Source organism: Bufo bufo, chromosome 3, assembly GCF_905171765.1.
Source record: "Bufo bufo chromosome 3, aBufBuf1.1, whole genome shotgun sequence".
NCBI classification, from domain to species: domain Eukaryota; kingdom Metazoa; phylum Chordata; class Amphibia; order Anura; family Bufonidae; genus Bufo; species Bufo bufo.
In genome coordinates, this window is record NC_053391.1 from 448854671 (window position 1) to 448874218 (window position 19548).

At 46.6% G+C, this 19548-nt stretch overlaps 2 protein-coding genes across 5 annotated transcripts in view; one reads left to right on the forward strand and one right to left on the reverse strand.

The window, feature by feature from the left end:
* Positions 1 to 5334, reverse strand: part of EIF5B (eukaryotic translation initiation factor 5B) — a 115903-nt gene extending 110569 nt beyond the window's left edge. For all 4 annotated transcript variants that reach the window (XM_040425097.1, XM_040425096.1, XM_040425095.1 and 1 more), the window contains exon 1: positions 5201 to 5334. In XM_040425097.1, coding sequence (XP_040281031.1) covers positions 5201 to 5235 — 35 coding nt within the window. In that variant the 5' untranslated portion in view covers positions 5236 to 5334. The remainder of the gene's footprint in view (positions 1 to 5200) is intronic.
* Positions 5335 to 8053: 2719 nt separating this feature from the next.
* LOC120993847 (sperm acrosome membrane-associated protein 6-like) lies at positions 8054 to 19204 on the forward strand. Its single transcript, XM_040422318.1, has 10 exons — positions 8054 to 8139; positions 10206 to 10348; positions 13293 to 13538; positions 16362 to 16436; positions 16525 to 16590; positions 17925 to 17957; positions 18068 to 18145; positions 18235 to 18338; positions 18443 to 18602; positions 18806 to 19204. Exons 3-10 carry the CDS (start codon positions 13328 to 13330, stop codon positions 19102 to 19104), a joined length of 1026 nt encoding a protein of 341 aa, XP_040278252.1. The 5' UTR covers positions 8054 to 8139; positions 10206 to 10348; positions 13293 to 13327; the 3' UTR covers positions 19105 to 19204.
* Positions 19205 to 19548: the final 344 nt, after the last annotated feature.

The following is a 19548-nucleotide window of genomic DNA, read 5'->3' on the forward strand; positions in this document are numbered from 1 at the left end:
TGCCTCACCACAGAATCATGGGGGTCCTATATTGATTAGCAAAGAGGAATCGATGACAGGCAGTTCACGCTTACTTTTGGAACTACAGATCTGCTCTTTACAAAGGTCCACCTGCATCCAAGGATAGAAACTATTGCATGGAGCTGGTATAGCAGTTCATCACTATCTATAGCCCAACTGGCACCATACAGTACGTCTATTCTTCTACTGGAGAATATTACCTTATATATGGCATTCAACAGAACAGGCCACGTTTTTTCTGTTAGATTCATACAGGAACAATAGAGGCATTAATCAGCCTCACGCACAAGGTCATAATACAGCCGCAGGCACGAGCCCTTAACACTACGATACAGATTCAGCCAACTGCTGCAGTAGTCCATTCTCAAAATGGGGTGGCCAGAGTGTTAAATAGTCCAAACCCACACTATGCAAGTCCCGGGTCTGCATCTGTATGCGGTGTAACATCGCCATGGGACCACCGCTACCTGACAGAGCCTACAGATGCAGACAAGTTATTGTGCCAGGTGCATGTCACAGAAGAAACAGATTACGGCCTATTAGCAATACCTTACACAAACCGGGCATGCCCCTTTAATTCAGCCAATGTAATACAATGGCAAAAAGTCACAGGACTGTGCCATTAGTGTTAATATGGCGGTGGGTTTTCTCTGGCCTGCTCTCCCAGTTGCATGTAGGAGTATTAAACAACATATGACGAGTATCCACTGATGGAAATAGGAGTAAGGTCCCCTTTGACAAATGCTGGAGAATATATTATAGGCCGATCAGAATGACTGGGAGCCAACAACAGGATAGTTCAGATGATTAAGTGCTGCTGAGGCATCAATTACTGCGTATGTGAAATCCTGAGAAGAAAGGAGACGCCCATTGGTCAATGTAATGAATACCGGATAGACAACATGGCCCACATAAACAAATTGAGGCTTCGGCACTCCAGCTGCTGTGAAACCACAACTCCCAACATGCACACTTCCTGCACTGTTCTTGTAACTCAAATAGAAGTAAAGAGAATTCTGGGAGTTGTGGTGCAGCTGGAGTACCAAATGTCGCCGATTCCCGTTTTAATTAGTGTCAACTCTGATGCGCAAAGGGGTTGGGCAGAGGAGTCACCTCTGCGTCCAGAGACTGGCTGCAGACGGCATCAAAAACGGAAGTTGATACCCAGGGACCCGAGCGGAGAAAGGCCAAAAAGCTCAGGAGCCAGTGTCAGAAAACAGGTAAGTATGCTTCCCTTCACAGGTCTGCCCAGGAGAGGGAATTTGCCAAACCCCTTTAAAGGGGTATTCTAGTAATAAGTGATCACAGATCTACTAAATAGGCGGCACCTGCTAGGATCAGTGAGTCTGACCACTGGTGCACCTACTGATTTGCCAGAACAGGTGTCCAGTGCCTCCACACACCCCCCCCCCCCCCCCCCCCCCCCGCTTTCGATTGGGTTGTGAGTCAAGCATACGTGCCCCATTCAGTCTAGATAGGTAAGTACTGTACTCGATCTTCATCAATTCAACAGATTTTGAATGGAGCAGGAGCAGCAGCACCCATGCTTGACCGCCATTCTATTCAAGAAAAGGACACAGGACCAACATTCTGGTGATTAAGGCCCCTTGCAGACGAGCGTGTCCGGATGCGTCCCGATGCATTGCGGCAAACCCGCGCGAGTAGGTACTCAATTGCAGTCAGTTTTGACTGCGATTGCGTTCCGATGTTCAGTTTTTATCGTGCGGGTGCAATGTGTTTTGCACGCGCGTGATAAAAAACTGACTGTGGTACCCAGACCCGAACTTCTTCACAGAAGTTCAGGTTTGGGTTAGTTGTAGTGTAGATTGTATTATTTTCCCTTATAACATGGTTATAAGGGAAAATAATAGCATTCTGAATACAGAATGCATAGTACAATAGGGCTGGAGGGGTTAAAAATAATAATAATAATTTAACTCACCTTAATCCACTTGTTCGCGCAGCCGGCATCTCTTCTGTCTTCATCTGTGAGCAATAGGACCTTTGATGGCGTCACTGCGTTCATCACATGGTCGATCACATGATCCATCACCATGGTGATGGATCATGTGATGAGCGTAGTGATGTCATCAAAGGTCCTATTGCTCACAGATAAAGACAGAAGAGATGCCGGCTGCGCGAACAAGTGGATTAAGGAGAGTTAAACTTTTTATTGTATTTTTTAACCCCTCCAGCCCTATTGTACTATGCATTCTGTATTCAGAATAGAGTTGTTGCGATACCAAATTTTTGATTCGGTTTCGATACCATGAAAAAGTATTGCGATACTCGATACCATTCGATACCACGCGAAAAAAATAAACAAAAAAAGCCACGTGCATTCCTCATTTTTAAAAATGGCGAATCGCGCAGTTTTTATTTTATTTTTTCTGTTCCGGCATTCACCACCTAGATTTTTTTTTTTATATTTTAATAGTTTGGACTTTTCTGACGTGGCGATGTAATATGTTTATTTATATATTTTATATGTGAAATTGGGAAAAGGGGGGTGATTTATACTTCATATTTTAGTGTTTTGTTTTTTTTTCACTTTTTATTTAATAACTATTTCCCCCCTTAGGGGCTAGAACCTGGGATCTTTCATCCCTTTTCCTATTCACCCTGATAGATCTCTATCAGGGTGAATAGGACTCCACACTGTCCCTGCTGCTCTGTGCTTTGTGCACACAGCATCAGGGATGTTACCATGGCAACCAGGGCTTCTGTGGCGTCCTGGCTGCCATGGTAACGGATCGGAGCCCCAGGCTTACACAGCTGGGGCTCCGATCAGAAGCTGCCACTGCACCACCAATGAGGGGGAGTGGAGAGGTCCCTGTGGCCACTGCCACCAATGATTTTAATACTGGAGGGTTGAGAGGGGCCGGCGCACTGTGCCACCAATGATTTTAATGGGATGGGGGGATTGAGGGGGAGGGGGTGCACTGCACCACCAATGATTTTACCCCTTTATACAGGAGGCGGGTACTAGCAGATCAGCGGCAGTTAACTGCCGCTGATCGCAGCTCCCTGTCAGGGGCAGGGTGCCGGCAATGCGATTCTGCTGCCGGCACCCGCCTCCTGTATGTGTTAAAGACTGACTACTGTATATGAGTCCAGACTTTCACTATTAGGCCACACAGAGCGGCGCCCAGCGATGTCTCAGCACTCACCATTTAGTCCTGGGCGCCGCTCCGTTCGCCCGCAGTGCCCCATTACTGTCTCCTCTCCTGCTCCACATGCTGCTGATTACTATCGGAGCGATGGGAGGAGACATCAGCTTCACTAGTGGGCGTTCCTTCTCCCTGGCTGTAGCGCTGTCCAATCGCAGCGCAGGGAAAAGGAACGCCCACTAGTGAAGCTGATGTCTCCTCCCATCGCTCCGATAGTAATCCTATCATTGGTGGCGCAGTGCGCCCGCCCCTCCTCCGCCCCTCTCTTCTCATTGCCGCCCCTCCTCCAGCCCCTCTCTTCTCATTGCCGCCCCTCCTCCGCCCCTCTCTTCTCATTGGTGGCAGCGGCAGCAGCACAGGGGGAGGGAGGACAGCTTCCTTCTCCCCGTGCTGCTGAGAGAGAACATGAGCGCGCCGATAGCAGCGCGCTCATGTTCAGAGATACTAGACTGCGCAGAAGCGCAGCCCAGTATCGAAAAAACGGAAATCCCGGTATCGTATCGATACCGGGACAAAAGTATCGATTGGGTATCGAAATTTCGATACCCGCAACAACCCTAATTCAGAATGCCATTATTTTCCCTTATAACCATGTTATAAGGGAAAATAAGAATGATCGGGTCTCCATCCTGATCGTCTCCTAGCAACCGCATCCGCACTTGCTTGCGGATGCTTGCAATTTTCACGCAACCCCATTCATTTCTCCGGGGCCTGCGTTACGTGAAAAAAGCACAAAGAGGAGCATGCTGCGATTTTCACGCAACGCACAAGTGATGCGTGAAAATCACCGCTCGAGTGCACAGCCCCATAGAAATGGGTCAGGGTTCAGTGCGGGTGCAATGCGTTCAACCCACGCGGAATACTCGCCCGTGTGAAAGGGGCCTAATGGTCAGACCCTTTCTAAAGCATCCAATTTGGTCTGTATTGCCGTGAAAAGCCTTTTCTATTGATGGGAGTGAGAAAAATGTAGATACATCTGTGGTTTGTGAAACGAAATAAGGACACTGTTGTGTGCATGAGGACTTAATCAGCTTGTATTGCAGAGACAACCATTTTTAAAAAGAAGCCACCCAGGAATCAGCCAACTGCCATGGGCCTAGCTTCATCAACCACCTGCCCAGTGCCCACGATCAGTTTTTGACATGGGGGGGGCCACGTCTAAACATTTTTAAACTGTAGGTGAAATGTGGCATTGTATACTGCCCATTCAAATAAATGGATGCACTGGATCCCCCAGTTCATCTCTTCACACAGTTTATAGAGAAAGGGTCCAGAGGGGAGCACCCCCTGTACTACATCCACGTGACCTAGGGCATAAGGACAGTGGGTGCTGTAACGCGATAATGTGGAGCCTGTCGCCTATAAACGGCTGCACTGCATCAATAGAAATGTACTCAAGCAGCCTTCAAGGATTCCCTCATCTTTAGGCCTCATTCACACCACCGTATTGTTTCAGCGTTATCCCCTTTTTTTTCCCATTCATTTCTATAGGACCTGCATTCAGCCATATTTCTTTTTTGCGGATTCGCGTTCTAGAACCTGTCCTATTCCTGCCCGTAGTGTGGATGAAAATAATAGTCTCTGTGGATGGGACTGAGAAAAATGAGGAGCGCTCACAAAAGGTCTCTGTATTTCGCACACTGAAATACGGACATGGCCGTGTGCAGCTATTTGGGAGGAAAAACAATAACTTTGGTCCACAAAATGCTTTTTCCTCAGAACCAGTCATTTCTAAAAAAAACAAAAAAAAAAAAAAAGGTCTCCTGGTCTGTCTGGCCCCTGATTGGCTGATAAAAGCAGATGTAATCACGTGCTCCACCTCTGTGGCTCTAGAAGCAATGTGTCCCTCCAGTCTGGTGCAGGTAAAGGCCTCCCACACGGGGACTGGAGGTGTAATAACAGCAGCGCCCACCCAGGGCCTGATACCGCCACTCTTTAGGCCTCCCCCACCTGTCCGGGCACTGCAGGAGGCTAGGAGCACACGAGAGCCGCACAAGCCCGCTAATTACCTCTCCTCAGACTTGGTCTTCTGCTTCTTGCCCATGGTGACTATGTCAGTGTAGCTCTACGCCGGCTCTAAGCACCTCGCTGCATATGGTGCCCACAAGCTGCTAGGAGCTTCTTTTGCGCATGCGCACGACCCGGCGCCCCGTCAGTGGTAACTGACCACGTACAGCCAATAGCGAAAGACGTCGGTTGGCAGGGGATGACGTCAGTTCGGAATATCGTATAATTGCAAGTGTCGATTCTAGTCAATAATGAATGGCCGCCATGTTGTGAGAAATGCTGGCTTATACCAAACACATCTTTAGAGGCGCATGTAACGTTTTCTGAGAGGGAGGTTGAAACGCATCGCAATACAGTTCTGTAGACACGTTGGTGTCGTTCATGCTCAGTGTGTAGTCAGGTTTGTCAATGTTTTGCCAGGAATAAAAATGGCGACCGGACTACCAAATTAGGCGTAGTGACGTTGTGCGCGCGGTTGCCGTTGTTCCGTTAAAAGTTGGTACCTGTAAAAAGTTGGTACGCTCGTCACTTCCGGTAGTGACGTAGAGGCATCGGAAGGCTCAGAAGGAGGTGTGTCGCCGAGCTCGCCACCTCAGTGGCTGAAAAGGCGTGTTAGCGCCTGCGCAGAACTAACTATAGTACCAACATTTCACTACAAGTGAATGTGAACGCGCCGACGGGGGGGGTAGGTTAGATTTATGGCCCACGCGCATGCGCCGGGAGCCTTAGCAGAGAGGGTAGGCAAAAATTATGGGCCAGTGCGCACGCGCGAGTTGGGTACCAAAATTTCACGGCCAGTGCAGGTTAGAGTTATGGCCCATCGCGCATGCGCCGGGAGCCTCAGCAGAGTTGGGGTAGGTAAAAATTACGGGCAAGTGCGCACGCGCGGCGGACAGGGAGATATATCATAACGAAAATGTTCTATTAAATCTCACTACCGCGGCGCTCAGGTCAGTCTCTCCCTGCTCCCAACACTCAGACATGTTTGCAGTATATGCGGGTGCCTGCGCAGTATATGGGGTGCTCTCTGCGCAGTATATTGGGGGGCTGTCTGCGCAGTATATGGGGGGCTGTCTGCGCAGTATATGGGGGGCTGTCTGCGCAGTATATTAGGGGGCTGTCTGCGCAGTATATTGGGGGGCTGTCTGCGCAGTATATGGGGGGCTGTCTGCGCATTATATTGGGGGTGTCTGCGCAGTATATGGGGGGCTGTCTGCGCAGTATATGGGGGGCTGTCTGCGCAGTATATTGGGGGTCTGCGCAGTATATGGGGGGCTGTCTGCGCATTATATTGGGGGTGTCTGCGCAGTATATGGGGTGCTCTCTGTGCAGTATATGGGGTGCTCTCTGTGCAGTATATGGGGTGCTCTCTGTGCAGTATATGGGGGGCTGTCTGCGCAGTATATTGGGGGGTCTGCGCAGTATATGGGGGGCTGTCTGCGCAGTATATTGGGGGGTCTGTGCAGTATATTGGGGGGTCTGCGCAGTATATGGGGGGCTGTCTGCGCATTATATTGGGGGTGTCTGCGCATTATATTGGGGGTGTCTGCGCAGTATATTAGGGGGCTGTCTGCGCAGTATATTGGGGTGCTGTCTGCGCAGTATATGGGGGGCTGTCTGCGCAGTATATGGGGGGCTGTCTGCGCAGTATATTGGGGGGTCTGTGCAGTATATTGGGGGGTCTGCGCAGTATATTGGGGGGTCTGCGCAGTATATGGGGGGCTGTCTGCGCATTATATTGGGGGTGTCTGCGCAGTATATTAGGGGGCTGTCTGCGCAGTATATTGGGGTGCTGTCTGCGCAGTATATTGGGGGGCTGTCTGCGCAGTATATTGGGGGGCTGTCTGCGCAGTATATTGGGGGGCTGTCTGCGCAGTATATTGGTGGTGTCTGCGCAGTATGTTGGTGGTTTCTGCGCAGTATATTGGGGTGCTGTCTGCGCAGTATATGGGGTGCTGTCTGCGCAGTATATTGGGGGGTGTCTGGGCTATATATTGGGTGGTCTTTGCATTAGATTGGGGGTGTCTGTGAAGTATATTGTGGTGGCCTGTGCGTTAGATGTTTGGGGGCAGTGTATTACATGGGGGGCTGTGCGTTACATGGGGGGTAGTGTATTATATGTGGGGGCTGTGCGTTAGATGAGGGGCAGTGCATTACATTTGGGGGGGGCAGTGTATTACATGGGGGGCTGTGCGTTACATGTGGGGGGGCAGTGTATTATATTTAGGGGCAGTGTATTACATGGGGGGCTGTACATTACATGTGGGGGGGCAGTGTATTATATTTGGGGGCTGTGCGTTAGATGAGGGGCAGTGTATTACATGGGGGGCTGTGCGTTACATGTGGGGGGGCAGTGTATTATATTTGGGGGCTGTGCGTTAGATGAGGTGCAGTGTATTACATGGGGGGCTGTGCATTACATGTGGGGGGGCAGTGTATTATATTTGGGGGCTGTGCGTTAGATGAGGGGCAGTGTATTACATGGGGGGCTGTGCATTACATGTGGGGGGGCAGTGTATTATATTTGGGGGAGCTGTGCAGTACGTGTGGCCTGTGTGTTAGATATGTACAACCCTATTTTCAACCAAAATTTTTTTCCCTAGATCTCCTCTGCCATGGCATGCTTTTTCCTATGAAACTGCAGCCATCTCGTCACTCGGAGAAGGATGAGAAGCTGCCCCCCAGCCAGAGGGACTGCCCCACATCTGCCACCAAATCCGTCGCTCACTGGATTCAGTAATCTCCGTCTGTGTGTCTGTCTGCTGTATATATGTGGACCGTCAGTCTGCTGCACTGCATCTGTTCTGCCATTTACTCTAACCTGTTTTTTTTTGTTTGTTTTTTGTGTGTCACAACTCTGACCGGCATGTTCTCCTATGGAACACGAAGTACCTGAAGAGGAATGAAGAAGCCCATGTTTGAGGCCCGCGCCCTCTGACAGGTGACAAGCTGCTCCTGTTTGCACCGCTACTTCAGCATTGTGTACTGTGATCACCGCGAGGTCAGAGGTCGGCAACCATAGGCAGTCCACATGCTGTGAATTACATCTCCCATCATGCTGGCAAAGCATTATGGGAAGTGTAGTCCAAAACATCTGGAATACCAAATCCGTATGAATGAAAAGTATGGTGTGTGTGACTGGTCAGTAACAAGGGTTGGAGCCTTGACGTGGCGTTACTGCTCACATGTGTATCCATGTGCCAATTCAACCAATGTGAGTGACTGTAATACTGATGAGGTAACTATAAATACTGTGACGATGGTGAATTAAACGATCGTATCTCCTACACACTGCTTACACCGTGACCGTATCTCCTACACACTGCTTACACCGTGACCGTATCTCCTACACACTGCTTACACCGTGACCGTATCTCCTACACACCGCTTATACCGTGACCGTATCTCCTACACACTGCTTATACAGTGACCGTATCTCCTACACACTGCTTACACCGTGACCGTATCTCTTACACACTGCTTACACCGTGACCGTATCTCTTACACACTGCTTACACCGTGACCGTATCTCTTACACACTGCTTATACCGTGACCGTATCTCCTACACACTGCTTATACCGTGACCGTATCTCCTACACACTGCTTATACCGTGACCGTATCTCCTACACACTGCTTATACCGTGACCGTATCTCCTACACACTGCTTATACAGTGACCGTATCTCCTACACACTGCTTATACCGTGACCGTATCTCCTACACACTGCTTATACAGTGACCGTATCTCCTACACACTGCTTATACCGTGACCGTATCTCCTACACACTGCTTATACCGTGACCGTATCTCCTACACACTGCTTACACCGTGACTGTATCTCCTACACACTGCATATAAAATGACTAAATGGAAACGTACGCCATTCCGAGGATCCGTAATGCGGTTCATTTTGTCCTTTTTTTTTTTTTTTTGCCTTCCTCTGGATCAACTTGCAGGATAACCAGCCGAACTGGATGGACAGATGTCTTTTTTCGACCTTATGTACTATGTTACTATTGAAGTCTTTCATGATCTTATCTCCATGACCAAATGAGCCTCTATACCACCATTACTTACATGTTTGTTTGTCTGTAGGGGCATTTTTTACCCTTATATTTATTAAAAGTGAAGTTTTATTTAGTAACTGCCCCCCTCTAGTACACAATTTTCAGCTTTGGAGCAGTATTCAGGAAGAGCTTTACCTGTCTATTCTGACCGACCTGCCTTAGTTTGCAGTACAAGGACATCCCTCTTGTCCTTAAATGTGACCAGCAACAGGTTTCCACTGGTAAGGGCACGGGTCTCACCCCTGGGGATAGGTACCTGGAGGGGGTGGGTAGGGAGGCCGCGTTGATTTTTCCACACGGTCCCACAAGCGGACGTGGATCAGAGAAAGGTCTCAAAAAATGTTGGACTCCAAACCTTGTATTCACAAGACCCACTCTAATGGAAGAAGCAGTCAATGGGTCCGTGAAAAAGCACGGAGGCACACAAGATTGTCGTCCGCGTCCGTTTTTTCCCTATCATTTGCATGGCAAACTTGACTTAGATTTTTTTTTCACTTTCCTTCATGTTTGGTGATCCTCCAAAAATCAAGGAAGACACACGTAAACAAAAACGGATAACGGAACCCCGTTTTGCGGACCGCAAAAAAATACAGTCGTGTGCATGAGGCCTTAAAGGGAATTTAAAAAACTAAATGTTAGCTTTAAAATGTCCTGTGTAGAGATGCGTGACTCAAAGTTGACAATGAGGAATTCGATCCGAATTACATGAAAAATTTGATTCGCATCAAATCCGAATTTCCTCACGCTTCGCGGTAACGAATCGCATTTTTGTGAATGGGGTTGTTTTGGCTCGAAGCACATGGATTTCTCCAAGCCTCATTCAGATGAATGAACTGATTCTCAGTCGCAGTGAAGGCGCCTCAGGCTTTAAGTTCATTTATATCACTATTTTGTACGAATCCTAAAACAACTATTATTTGATGGATGGTATTTTTGTAGGGAAAGATGGCCGCTCTGCATGTCACCCAGGACCATGCTTGTGCATTGTGATGTCACCCAGCAGCAATCTCTATTGTGATGTCATCGGGGTATATAAGGAGGCACTGGGCACAGAGCAGTCACTCGTCAGTTGGATGTGACACGTGAGTACTCCATCATTACCATGTCCGTACCTGAGAAATTAGTGCCCCCTTCCCAAATCCATACCCTCCTTTCTTCAGGCTTTGGAGATTCCGGACCCAATACAGATCTCAAATCTCCATCTCTACAACAAAGCCTCTAGACTTCAGGGCATGCTGTGACGTGTAGTTCTACACCAATAAATAATTCAGCTAGACCCATTGGGGGAGATTTATCAAACTGGTGTAAAGTAGAACTGACTTAACCACTTAAGGACCACAGGTTTATACCCCCCTAGTGACCAGGCCCTTTTTTACAAATCGGCACTTCACAACTTTAGCGGTTTATTGCTCGGTCATGCAACTTACCACCCAAATGAATTTTACCTCCTTTTCTTCTCACTAATAGAGCTTTCATTTGGTGGTATTTCATTGCTGCTGACATTTTTACTTTTTTTGTTATTAATCGAAATTTAACGATTTTTTTGCAAAAAAATGACATTTTTCACTTTCAGTTGTAAAATTTTGCAAAAAAAACGACATCCATATATAAATTTTTCTCTAAATTTATTGTTCTACATGTCTTTGATCAAAAAAAAAATGGTTTGGGTAAAAGTTATAGCGTTTACAAACTATGGTACAAAAATGTGAATTTCCGCTTTTTGAAGCAGCTCTGACTTTCTGAGCACCTGTCATGTTTCCTGAGGTTCTACAATGGCCAGTACAAACACCCCACAAATGACCCCTTTTCGGAAAGTAGACACCCTAAGGTATTCGCTGATGGGCATAGTGAGTTCATAGAACTTTTTATTTTTTGTCACAAGTTATCGGAAAATGATGATTTTTTTTTATTTTATTTTTTTTCTTACAAAGTCTCATATTCCACTAACTTGTGACAAAAAATAAAAACTTCCATGAACTCACTATGCCCATCACGAAATACCTTGGGGTGTCTTCTTTCCAAAATGGGGTCACTTGTGGGCTAGTTATACTGCCCTGGCATTTAGGGGCCCAAATGCGTGCGAAGTAGTTTGAAATCAAAATCTGTAAAAAATGGCCGGTGAAATCCGAAAGGTGCTCTTTGGAATGTGGGCTCCTTTGCCCACCTAGGCTGCAAAAAAGTGTCACAAATGTGGTATTGCCGTACTCAGGAGAAGTTGGGCAATGTTTTTTGGGGTGTCATTTTACATATACCCATGCTGGGTGAGAGAAATATCTTGGCAAAAGACAACTTTTCCCATTTTTTTTTTTTTTATACAAAGTTGGCATTTGACCAAGATATTTATCTCACCCAGCATGGGTATATGTAAAATGACACCCCAAAACACATTGCCCAACTTCTCCTGAGTACGGCAATACCACATGTGTGACACTTTTTTGCAGCCTAGATGCGCAAAGGGGCCCACATTCCTTTTAGGAGGGCATTTTTAGACATTTGGATCCCAGACTTCTTCTCACGCTTTAGGGCCCCTAAAATGCCAGGGCAGTATAAATACCCCACATGTGACCCCATTTTGGAAAGAAGACACCCCAAGGTATTCAATGAGGGGCATGGCGAGTTCATAGAATTTTAATTTTTTTTTGCCACAAGTTAGCGGAAATTGATATATTTTTATTTTATTTTTTTTCTCACAAAGTCTCCCTTTCCGCGCTAACTTGGGACTAAAATTTCAATCTTTCATGGACTCAATATGCCCCTCAGCGAATACCTTGGGGTGTCTACTTTCCGAAATAGGGTCACATGTGGGGTATTTATACTGCCCTGGCATTTTAGGGGCCCTAAAGCGTGAGAAGAAGTCTGGAATATAAATGTCTAAAAAATTTTACGCATTTGGATTCCGTGAGGGGTATGGTGTGTTCATGTGAGATTTTATTATTTGACACAAGTTAGTGGAATATGAGACTTTGTAAGAAAAAATATTAAATAAAAAATTTCCGCTAACTTGGGCCAAAAAAATGTCTGAATGGAGCCTTACAGGGGGGTGATCAATGACAGGGGGGTGATCAGGGAGTCTATATGGGGTGATCACCCCCCTGTCATTGATCACCCCCCTGTAAGGCTCCATTCAGACGTCCGTATGTGTTTTGCGGATCCGATCCATGTATCAGTGGATCCGTAAAAATCATACGGACGTCTGAATGGAGCCTTACAAGGGGGTGATCAATGACAGGGGGTGATCAGGGAGTCTATATGGGGTGATCAGGGGTTAATAAGTGACGGGGGGGGGGTGTACTGTAGTGGTGTTTGGTGCTACTTATTACTGAGCTGCCTGTGTCCTCTGGTGGTCGATCCAAGCAAAAGGGACCACCAGAGGACCAGGTAGCAGGTATATTAGACGCTGTTATCAAAACAGCGTCTAATATACCTGTTAGGGGTTAAAAAAATCGCATCTCCAGCCTGCCAGCGAACGATCGCCGCTTGCAGGCTGGAGATCCACTCGCTTACCTTCTGATCCTGTGAACGCGCCCGCCTGTGTACGCGCGTTCACAAGAAATCTCGGCTCACGCGAGATGACGCCAATCGGCGTTAGTGTAGCCTGTGAGCGCCGCAGCAATGACGCCTTTCGGCGTTAGTGTTGCGGGAAGTGGTTAAATGTCCATAGCAACCAATCAGATTCCACCTTTCATTTTTCACAGGTGGAATCTGATTGGTTGCTATGGGTAACTAAGCCATCTCTTCTTTACACCAGTTTGATAAATCTCTCCCATTATATTTATGGTGCAAAACCCATCCCTCATTATCTTTCTAGTACAAGCTGTTGTGGGAGCCTTAGGGGGTCATTTATCAAACTGGTGTCAAGTAGAACTGACTTAGTTACCCATAGCAACCAATCAGATTCCTCCTTCAATTTTCCAAAGAAGCTGAAAGGTGGAATCTGATTGGTTGCTATGGGAAACTAAGCCAGTTCTACTTGACACCAGTTTGATAAATGACCCCACTTATACTCACTTCTCTCCGTTTTCTCAGGTTCGCAGGCTGAAGGGATATAGTGACGATACGTCATGCGATTCTTTACGTCCTATTATCTGCTGCTGCAGATAATAGTATTTCTATGTGGAGCTCAGGTAGCGACATCTTGCCTGAAATGCTTCACCACCCCAGCGGACAGAGCCAGCATTTGTTACCATGCGGTCTCGCTGGACAAAATGGGGGCCGAAGAATGTCTCCAGAGGCTACACTGGGGCTTTGACCCCCTGAATAACATCTCGATAGGTAACGGCTTCATCTTCTATATAGTACATGTGTCCTCTCGGGATTGAGCTATTTCTCTGCCGACTAAAGCTTTACTTGTAGCTCATTAACCACTTCAGCCCCCCTAGCTTAAACCCCGTTAATGACCAGACCACTTTTTACACTTCTGCACTACACTACTTTCACCGTTTATTGCTCGGTCATGCAACTTACCACCCAAATGAATTTTACCTCCTTTTCTTCTCACTAATAGAGCTTTCAATTGGTGGTATTTCATTGCTGCTGACATTTTTACTTTTTTTGTTATTAATCGAAATTTAACGATTTAAAAAAAAAAAAAAATTTATGAAATTTTTCACTTTCAGTTGTAAATTTTTTCAAAAAAACGACATCCATATATAAATTTTTCTCTAAATTTATTGTTCTACATGTCTTTGATAAAAAAAAAATGTTTGGGTAAAAGTTATAGCGTTTACAAACTATGGTACAAAAATGTGAATTTCCGCTTTTTGAAGCAGCTCTGACTTTCTGAGCACCTGTCATGTTTCCTGAGGTTCTACAATGCCCAGACAGTAGAAAAAACCCACAAATGACCCCATTTCGGAAAGTAGACACCCTAAGGTATTCGCTGATGGGCATAGTGAGTTCATAGAACTTTTTATTTTTTGTCACAAGTTAGCGGAAATGATGATTTTTTTTTTTTTCCTTACAAAGTCTCATATTCCACTAACTTGTGACAAAAAATAAAAACTTCTATGAACTCACTAGGCCCATCACGAAATACATTGGGGTGTCTTCTTTCCAAAATGGGGTCACTTGTGGGGTAGTTATACTGCCCTGGCAATTTAGGGGCCCTAATGTGTGGTAAGTAGTTTGAAATCAAAATGTGTAAAAAATGACCTCTGAAATCCTAAAGGTGCTCTTTGGAATGTGGGCCCCTTTGCCCTCCTAAGCTGCAAAAAAGTGTCACACATCTGGTATCGCCGTACTCAGGAGAAGTTGGGCAATGTGTTTTGGGGTGTCATTTTACATATACCCATGCTGGGTGAGAGAAATATCTCGGCAAAAGACAACTTTTCCCATTTTTTTATACAAAGTTGGCATTTGAGCAAGATATTTATCTCACCCAGCATGGTCATATGTAAAATAACACCCCAAAACACATTGCCCAACTTCTCCTGAGTACGGAGATACCACATGTGTGACACTTTTTTGCAGCCTAGATGCGCAAAGGGGCCCAAATTCCTTTTAGGAGGGCATTTTTAGACATTTGGATCCCAGACTTCTTCTCACGCTTTAGGGCCCCTAAAATGCCAAGGCAGTATAAATACCCCACATGTGACCCCATTTTGGAAAGAAGACATCTCAAGGTATTCAATGAGGGCCATGGCGAGTTCATAGAAATTTTTTTTTTGGCCCAAGTTAGCGGAAATTGATTTTTTATTTTGTTTTTTTCTCACAAAGTCTCCCTTTCCGCTAACTTGGGACAAAAATTTCAATCTTTCATGGACTCAATATGCCCCTCACGGAATACCTTGGGGTGTCTTCTTTCCGAAATGGGGTCACATGTGGGGTATTTATACTGCCCTGGCATTTTAGGGGCCCTAAAGCGTGAGAAGAAGTCTGGAATATAAATGTCAAAAAAAATTTACGCATTTGGATTCCGTGAGGGGTTCATGTGAGATTTTATTTTTTGACACAAGTTAGTGGAATATGAGACTTTGTAAGAAAAAAAAAAAAACAATTTCCGCTAACTTGGGCCAAAAAAATGTCTGAATGGAGCCTTACAGGGGGGTGATCAATGACAGGGGGGTGATCAGGGAGTGTATATAGGGTGATCACCCCCCTGTCATTGATCACCCCCCTGAAAGGCTCCATTCAGACGTCCATATGTTTTTTACGGATCCACGGATACATGGATCGGATCCGCAAAACATATACGGATGTCTGAATAGAGCCTTACAGGGGGGTGATCAATGACAGGGGGGTGATCACCCCATATAGACTCCCTGATCACCCCCCTGTCATTGATCACCCCCCTGTAAGGCTCCATTCAGACGTCCGTATGTGTTTTGCGGATCCAATCCGTGGATCCGCAAAACACATACGGACCTCTGAATGGAGCCAGCCTTACAAGGGGGTGATCAATGACAGAGGGGTGATCAGGGAGTCTATATGGGTTGATCACCCCCCTGTAAGGCTCCATTCAGACGTCCGTATGTGTTTTGCGGATCCGATCCATGTATCCGTGGATCCGTAAAAAAACATATGGACGTCTGAATGGAGCCTTACAGGGGGGTGGTCAATGACAGGGGGGTGATCAGGGAGTCTATATGGGGTGATCAGGGGTTAATAAAGGGTTAATAAGTGACAGGGGGGGTGTAGTGTAGTGGTGTTTGGTGCTACTTATTACTGAGCTGCCTGTGTCCTCTGGTGGTCGATTCAAGCAAAAGGGACCACCAGAGGACCAGGTAGCAGGTATATTAGACGCTGTTGTCAAAACAGCGTCTAATATACCTGTTAGGGGTTAAAAAAATCGCATCTACAGCCTGCCAGCGAACGATCGCCGCTGGCAGGCTGTAGATCCACTCGCTCACCTTCCGATCCTGTGAACGCGCCCGCCTGTGTGCGCGCGTTCACAGGAAATCTCGCGTCTCGCGTATATGCGTGACTCTGCCTGCAGCTGCCGCCTCCGGAACGCGATCCTGCGTTAGGCGGTCCGGAGGTGGTTAACAGTTGTCCGAGCAGGAAATCTCTTCTACATTCTATCTATCCAGATAGCCCCTTCTCCATCATAGATCGCTGTAGGCAATGTCCTAAATCTCATGTGTCTTCTCCTTACAGCCTTCAACCAGATACAGAACATCAGAAAGTATCTCAAGACCTTTGAAAAAGAGGTCAAGAAAATTGAAAAACTATGTAAGTACCTGAAATCTCAAGAATTTCCCCAATTTCTTTAGAGTCATAAATAGTAAATATAAGTTTTCCCAAATTTTTTTTCCACCAGCTTGGGTAGAACAGTTTGACAAAAAGATGGCTGAATTTGTCAAAGGCGTGAAAGATCGTGTCGCAAGTAAGTGACTAAAGATCCTCATAAAGAGCCAGGAGACATATTCTATATACCGTATTTTTCGCCCTATAAGACGCACCGGCCGTTAAGACGCACCTAGGTTTTTGGGGAGGAAAATAAGAAAAAATATATTTTTAACCAAAAGGTGTGCTTTTGGTGGGTTTGGAACTAATGGTGATCTGTGGATGGCACTATTACTGGGGATCTGTGAAGGACACTGTTATGGGGGGGATCTGTGGATGACGGACACTGTTACGGGGGGGATCTGTGGATGACGGACACTGTTACGGGGGGATCTGTGGATGACGGACACTGTTACAGGGGGGATCTGTGGATGACGGACACTGTTACAGGGGGGATCTGTGGATGACGGACACTGTTACAGGGGGGATCTGTGGATGACGGACACTGTTACAGGGGGGATCTGTGGGTGACGGACACTGTTACAGGGGGGATCTGTGGGTGACGGACACTGTTACAGGGGGGATCTGTGGGTGACGGACACTGTTACAAGGGGGATCTGTGGGTGACGGACACTGTTACAGGGGGGATCTGTGGGTGACGGACACTGTTACAGGGGGGATCTGTGGGTGACGGACACTGTTACAAGGGGGATCTGTGGGTGACGGACACTGTTACAGGGGGGATCTGTGGGTGACGGACACTGTTATATATGTGCCATCCACAGACCCCCCAGCCCATAACAGTGCCATCCACAGACCCCCCCCCCCCCCCACCCCTTAACTGTGCCATCCACGAATCAGCCCCCCGCCGCCCCCCCAGTATACAAATATAAAATGTCTTGTTCAATTAAAATGTATTACATATGCCCCCTCACTCCTAAATTCCTAATAGTACCTTACATCCTATTCCTAATAGGTTCTGTACAATGCCGGCAGGCAGGCCGGGCGGCCGGCGCGTCACTCACTGACGTCACTTGCCTGCGCCGCCTGCTTCATTCATAAAGTAGGCGGCGCAGGCACGTGACATCAGGAAGTTACGCTGCCGCCCGCCCTGCCTGCCGGCATTGTACAGAACCTATTAGGAATAGGATGGAAGGTACTATTAGGAATTTAGGAGTGAGGGGGCATATGTAATAAATTTTAATTGAATAAGACATTTTATATTACCATACCGGAGGGGCGGGGCTATAGTACACTGACTGCACCGCCCGCCGCTTTTCCCAGCTCCTCCTCCCAGCCCCTCCCCCGGCCCCCGCTCGCTCGTACATCGCATCCAGCGATGTTAAACTGTCAGCATTCGCCCCATAAGACGCAGGGGCGAAAAATACGGTATATCATCATCCATCCTTAACCATATTTGATTTCTTCCATTAGGTCATCCACCGTTAGAATGCAGACCTCCATGCGGTGAGTAATGTCATTAGATTAGACAATTTGAGGAGTGGCCTCCATTACATACATGGTGGGGTCATCATTTACCTCAGACATTAGACCCCTCTCTCTATTTCTTTCCCTAGGGCTTCAAAAAGCTGCCCGAACCTTTTCATGCAGCCGATGTGCTGAGGAGGACTGCAAGATCCCGGTGACCTGTCCCCGTAAGATAATTTCTACCATTAGTTTGGGAACCTCTTATGAACCTGTTAGCTCATTGCTGCATGTCATTGACCGTGGTTTCCCATTTCAGTTAAGGACATCAAGGTGGAAGAGCTGGAAGAGACCAGAATCTGGTGCACGGCGTCCTTTATCCTTCCTGATCATCCGAAGGTTGTTTGGAAGTACGCCAAAAACGTAAGTCGCATATACCATTCTATTACAGTGCAAATTTATACTGCCATTTATACTCCACATAGGACACATGTCTCATACAATGTCATCAATGTTTTCACTTTCAGATCAAAAAAACGGATTTGAGTAACTTTAAAGACTTCTACATTGGGGATGACCTGGATGTACACATCAAGCCAACCAGAGTCAGCCATAAAGGAACTTATGCCTGTGAGATAATTGATCAGGATGATGACATCATACTCCGAAGATTCTTTTATCTCGATGGTAAGACTTAGTTTTCTCTCTCGAATGTTCTCTTTTCTAGACCATTTGGATAAATATATATATATATATGATAAGAAGCCCCTCCTGCCTCTGCTCTTACAGTAAAGAACTATTTCTGATAACTTCTCAGTCTTTCATTCAGCACTGCAGAAGACAACGTTCTCCTCATCACCTTATTTATTGTATTCTCTTCTGTTTTTCAGTGACGCAGACTAAATCCAAGGCAGTCGAGGAAATAGAAGCTGAATTCAATCGAGCTCTGGCACAAAAACTACCTACCCAGGAGGAAGAGGAGGAGAGGATCGAACATGGTCCCTCCACTAAAGACATCATCCTCACCTTCCTCCAGAGCCATGTCAGCTATGCCATCTACGCTGCTGTCTGCTGTCTTATTGTCACCGTATTGGTCGGGTTCCTTTGGCGTCATGCCCTGAGCGTAGACTGGTCGAAAAAAACATCAGGACCAAGAACCAGCTTCCCACCAGAACACTACCTGCCATAGAACAAATCAGCCATCTGGAGTCAACAACAGCAGACTCCCAAGGGGTATCACCAACTACCCCTCATCTGCAGCAAACCATCTCTGCAGAAAAAAAACTATCCCTTACCCAAAACCTATCCCTTACCCCTCCTCCCCCCCCCCCCCCCCCCAAAAAAAATAAAAAAAAACTATCCCTTACCCAAAACCTATCCCTTACCCAAAACCTATCCCTTTCCCCTAAAAAAAAAAAAAAAACAATCCTGCAGAGGCACAGAGAGAACCCCTCAACCCTGGATGTGATTTTCATCACTGGTCAATGTGGTGCACCCTGAAAAGACATCGAGACATTCAGGATAAAGAGGATCACCATCAAATCACCTTTAGCTTGTGCTATAAGATCTTGCTGGATTGTTACCAAAAAAATTATAAAAACTAAAAAAAAAATATTTTCTTGAGTAACAGTTT

Coding starts and splice junctions, on each gene's coding strand:
- LOC120993847 (XM_040422318.1), top strand. CDS start 13,328: ATGCGATTCTTTACGTCCTATTATCTGCTGCTGCAGATAATAGTATTT. Junction 13,539..16,361: donor CCTGAATAACATCTCGATAG/GTAACGGCTTCA, acceptor TTCTCCTTACAG/CCTTCAACCAGATACAGAAC. Junction 18,603..18,805: donor AAGATTCTTTTATCTCGATG/GTAAGACTTAGT, acceptor TCTGTTTTTCAG/TGACGCAGACTAAATCCAAG.